Genomic DNA, 4,950 nt, shown 5'->3' on the forward strand with positions numbered 1-4,950 from the left:
CTCTCCCATCACTTCCTTCCTAAACCCTAGAAAAACCTAGACAACAGCTGGGGGAAAAAAATGGAGCTCTCGTTGAGCGGGAACGCCCTGAAGACCTTCAATCGCTCCATCACCTCCCTCGCCCGCATCGGCACCGAGCTCGTGCTCCAAGCCTCTCCGTCTCAGGTCCCCTCTCTCTCCCTCTCCATCCAAACCCTAGCTTTTCTCTCTCTAAACCCTAGTCCCTCTCTCTAACTTTCTCTCTCTAGCTTCGCAGTTGGTGTTACACACTCTCAATTCGTCTCGATCTGCGTACCAATCGATCACGTTCAAGCCTGATTTCTTCGACTCGTTCCACCTTCAACCTAACGATTCGAACGGTTCGGATCAGATTCAGTGCAGCGTCCTTTTGAAGTCGGTGTGCTCGATTCTTCGAACGCCGATCTCGAATGTGGATAGACTCTCTGCGGTCTTGCCCGATGCCGAGGCGTCCAAGCTCCAGTGGACGCTTCAGTGCCTCAATGGTGATTTCCCTATTTTATAGTTTGCCCGATTTGTTGTTTTGAGTCATTTGTCGTTGTCGTACTACATTATCTCTTGAGAGTATCGAGTTTTCAACTTTGGCATTGTAAAACCTGTAGCTTTTTTCTCTAATCGATAAGCTGGAAAAAAGTAGGTGTTACTTGCATTGATCCTGCAAAAAGGAAAAAATTTTCTCAAAGAAAAGTTCAATCAATTTGAACTTTGAGGTATTAGTTTTTTTTTTTTTTGGGTGGGGGGGTTAACTTCTGGGCATCAAAGTTAAGAATAATGTATACTTTGAGGTCTTTCAGAAGAAATAACCCAAAAAAATATCAATTTTCCTTTTGATTATAATAAAGATTGCAGGTAACGTGTTTTCGTTAATGTCTGCTAAGCCTTTGGAACTTTATACTGGACTCAGGCGTCTTATCATCTGATATTGTTCAGAAGGGTAAAAAGGAAAGGTAAAATTGATAAGTAAGAAAAGAAAATACTAACTGTTAATACTTCTCCTTGTCACAAAGGATGACATTTGATTTAGTGAGTTGAAAGTATCTAATTTATTGTGGAAGTTAGGAGCTTCATGGGAAAGTTCTTAACATGTGTCACAACCTATTGTTTCCCCGATAAATTTATGAAGTCATCAATGATGGAAATGAATCGAAGGAAACAAGTATAAGGCCTAAAAGACCTGTAAATCGTATTATTCAAGTTAGAGAGTAGTTATTTTAAAGTTAAATTCTTCCAAGGAGGTATGTATCCGAAAAAGTCTTTCCTTTTTTCAGGTGTGAAGAAGACATATTGGATTAGTTGCAATGTTGAACCTGACATTCAACACTTGTCCCTGGATCGAAGAAGATTCCCAAGTAGTCTTGTTGTGAAGCCTAGAGAGTTGACACGCTTACTGTCAAATTTCCAGACATCACTCCAGGAGATCACTATCATTGCTACGGAGCCCTCGGCAATGCCTTCTGATGCTGCAGGAGAAATTGGGGGAAAGGCAGTGGAGTTGAGAAGCTATATTGATCCTACTAAAGGTTTTTTTTTTGTCTTTGTGAACTTCTTGTATATTGATGTTGTAATCAGGAGTGTTCACGTTGTCAAGGCTGTTAAAAATTTCTTCCATTTTCTATGTGCAGATAATAGTGATGCAGCACTGCATACACAGCTCTGGATTGACCCTGCTGAAGAGTTTTTACAGTATACACATTCTGGCAATCCTGTTGATGTTACTTTTGGGTTGAAGGAACTGAAGGTGATTCAAATTTTTTTGAACTCTGGACAAGTAAATAGTCAGAGTAAAGAACTTTAAGCTTGAGAACTGTAAAAGTAAAGAGGACTTTGGTATATACCAAATAAGAGACAGTCTTCAAACCCAATCTTCAGTCCTCAAGGGACCCGTTAGCATCATGAACCGATTCTGTGACATCAAATGATTCCTTTCACTAGCAGCAATGGCATCAGATGTTTCATGTTCTCACTTTTTATTCAGTAGCAGCATGTGTTTTATTCCTTGCCCAATAGTGGTATCCTAACTCCATCCTAGGTTGTGAATCTCTCAGTATTGGTTCAGAAAATTAAACTAGAAGCTCATAGGTTCTCAATCTTAAGACCTGATGCAGAAAAATCGAATAACAAGGATATAAAATAGTACATAAGCTAACATGTGGAGGGAAAAACCTGTTGGAGCTCACACATAAGCTATATCTGCACTCTTATAAAGCTGAAACATCCATGCGCTCCAGTTGACATCAACAGTAGTTTTTTCTTGTCTTAATTTTATTTTGCCGAAAGCCTTGTATGTGTTGTTGCTCTTAACATTTACTCATCCTTTATCAATTGATGAATTTTACTTTTGCCCTGCTTGCCTAATATTCTCCATTTGTACATTTTAGGCATTTCTTTCATTTTGTGAAGGATGTGAGGTCGATATACACCTGTTCTTCGAGAAAGCTGGCGAGTAAGCTGTACAGTTCCCGTTTGATTTGTCCTTCATTTACTGATTTTAGACGTTTCCTTGTAAAATTCACAGAAGTTGTTATGATGCAATCAATACATTTGTTTCTGTTTTTGCAGACCCATATTAATGTCACCAAGATTTGGGTTTGATGATGGGTCAAACTCAGACTATGATGCAACTCTTGTGCTTGCTACTATGCTTGTTTCACAAATTGCTGAAGGGATTGTAACAGATCAGCAACCAGCTGCTTCAGTACCTCATGCCCAAAATACTCGAGGAAATGCTTCGCAGTCGGAAAGAAGTAGATCTGGCATCGGGCCAGCAGTTTCTGAGCATCCTTCCGATAACACCAAGATCTGGTCTGACCTTTCAGGTGCCTTTTCTGCATGAAAAAGTATAAACTCTAATAGTTAATTGCGGATAGACCCCCTGTACTATCCCCCAAGTGAGGATAGACCCCATGTCGTTCTATTGTTGCAGATCGCCCCCTGAATGAATTTCTTTGACTCTTTTACCGTCAGAAGGTCCACTTGACCAAAAAAATGCTTTCTCTGAGGGTAAAAGAGTCAAAATATTACTGAGGGAATCTGTCTGGACATTAGAACTGCAAGGGGTCTATCCACAATTGGGCAACAATACAGGGTGTCTATCTGCAGTTAACCCTGACTTTGATGTTAGCACAACCTTCTCTGTCTCATCCAACTTTCATTTCTAAGCAGGAAGTGCTGCTAGAAGCTCTGACGGAAACAGAAGCAGGCCGGCTCAAGCGGAAAGAAATCCAACTGTGCAGCATGACATGCCAATGCCAGACATGATGAATCCGTCAAAGGAGCTGCCTGCACGAGATGAAGCTCCTAATACGTATCCTGATATATCCTCTTTTCCCGACATCTTCTGCAGTTTAATTCCGTTGCTTTTAGATTCTGTGCATGCTGCTGTCAGCTTTTCTATCCAGTAATAATGTTCCTCAACTGAAAATAAACTCCTTAGCTGGATACCTCTCAATTTAGAAAATGAGATGTGAGCATTAACCACTAGGTGAAATCTTTATGAGCATATGTTACCTTCTCCAATGGATTATAAGATATGGTTTTGAATCATGTTCAACTCAATACGCTCATAAATTGGTATGGCATATGCTATCTGATTTCTGGATTTTCATTTCGGCTGTGTTTGTTGAAAAGAATTATCATGATAGTGTACTTTTGTTGTTCCTAAACTGGATCGTGTCTTTGACAATAAAATTCTCCCATCTTCTACAGAAGTGTACAGAGCACTACATTTTAACAAGTCTTGCACTTTTATGTTTAGCAATTTTTGTGAAATAGGAATTGGATAAGAATCATGTGGAAACTAGTCACAAGAGGACTTAAATTTAGATTAATCATGTGAATAACCTGAATTACATTTTTGATATTTAGACAGTTTTAAATATATCCATAGTCTGAGTTCTACTGCTAGCTGAGAGTATTATATATCACGAAGTTAACCTTTTCTAATGATTATAGACAAATTAAAAATAATAATGACTTCCATATGGTTTATGCTTGATGATATTATGACCTGTTTTCCTAGTTTTTCTAGACAGGAATTTTTTTATTATGATGTTATTGACCAGCCTATTTTGAAATTGCCCTAGACGCAGATATGATCATTTATTACATTACAACTCGTAAACATCTGAATATGGCCAGCTAAATTTGCTTTTATAAGTTCTTATTCCAATGGGGAGTTGTATAATCTCGTATTTTGCATGTTACTTTCATATGGTAAGTGGTATATATCAAACCAACCAATGAAATTTTTTGGCAGCTTGTCACCTTGACTAAGTATTGTAGACGACAATGCATGGAAACCGATCATCCGGGTGAACCTCAAGGTTAACTAGCGTTATAGACATATTTCAAAGTTTCAATACCTTATTGCAATAGTCAGCAATATTTACCTCTGTTCCATGCAGGTGGAACTGAGGTGAATGGCAATCCTTATTCGCAGCATCACCCAAGCAATTGGGTAGATGCAGGTGATGATGAAGACGAAGATGATGAAGGTGACTTGTATGTTCAGTCAACACCGCAGTTTTATGATTAACAAAAGAGCTGCGGAATCTTTATATCCGACATCCGTTCAAGTCTCTATTAAAGATTGTAAGCTTGTGCTGAAGATTTTTTGAGCTTCATTTTAGCGGGTGCCCATTTCTTGTTCATTAACAGGTTGAAAAATCTGAGTTTGTTGGCCATCTCAGTTTGCTTTTCCAACTTTGATCAACAAGATGCCAGATGTTCTGTTCCTATTCAATTGTAATATTGTATTTAGCTAACAAAGTGAGTTGTCTACTAAGCTGTATATCCTAGAATTCTTTTGCAGCAATTTGTGCAAACTGTTGGTATATAACATATAACATATCAGAAGGTTCTTTTCCATAATTCCTGGTATGTTTCTAACTAGAAAGAAAATGTTCTAGAACCTTTATGGACGTGAAACAAATG

General features: G+C 38.5%; 1 protein-coding gene across 1 annotated transcript; it reads left to right on the forward strand.

The window, feature by feature from the left end:
* LOC109843177 (cell cycle checkpoint control protein RAD9A) lies at positions 1–4,887 on the forward strand. Its single transcript, XM_020412109.1, has 9 exons — positions 1–165; positions 257–503; positions 1,287–1,538; positions 1,641–1,756; positions 2,397–2,461; positions 2,578–2,834; positions 3,181–3,322; positions 4,300–4,340; positions 4,422–4,887. Exons 1-9 carry the CDS (start codon positions 61–63, stop codon positions 4,550–4,552), a joined length of 1,356 nt encoding a protein of 451 aa, XP_020267698.1. The 5' UTR covers positions 1–60; the 3' UTR covers positions 4,553–4,887.

Source organism: Asparagus officinalis, chromosome 5 (genome assembly GCF_001876935.1).
Source record: "Asparagus officinalis chromosome 5, Aspof.V1, whole genome shotgun sequence".
Lineage (NCBI taxonomy): Eukaryota > Viridiplantae > Streptophyta > Magnoliopsida > Asparagales > Asparagaceae > Asparagus > Asparagus officinalis.

Bases quoted from the DNA above. Each gene is read 5' to 3' on its own strand.
- LOC109843177 (XM_020412109.1), top strand. From the start codon at position 61: ATGGAGCTCTCGTTGAGCGGGAACGCCCTGAAGACCTTCAATCGCTCC. The intron at 2,835-3,180 runs GTGCCTTTTCTG...ATTTCTAAGCAG, and splicing joins GATCTGGTCTGACCTTTCAG to GAAGTGCTGCTAGAAGCTCT. The intron at 3,323-4,299 runs GTATCCTGATAT...TAAGTATTGTAG, and splicing joins CGAGATGAAGCTCCTAATAC to ACGACAATGCATGGAAACCG.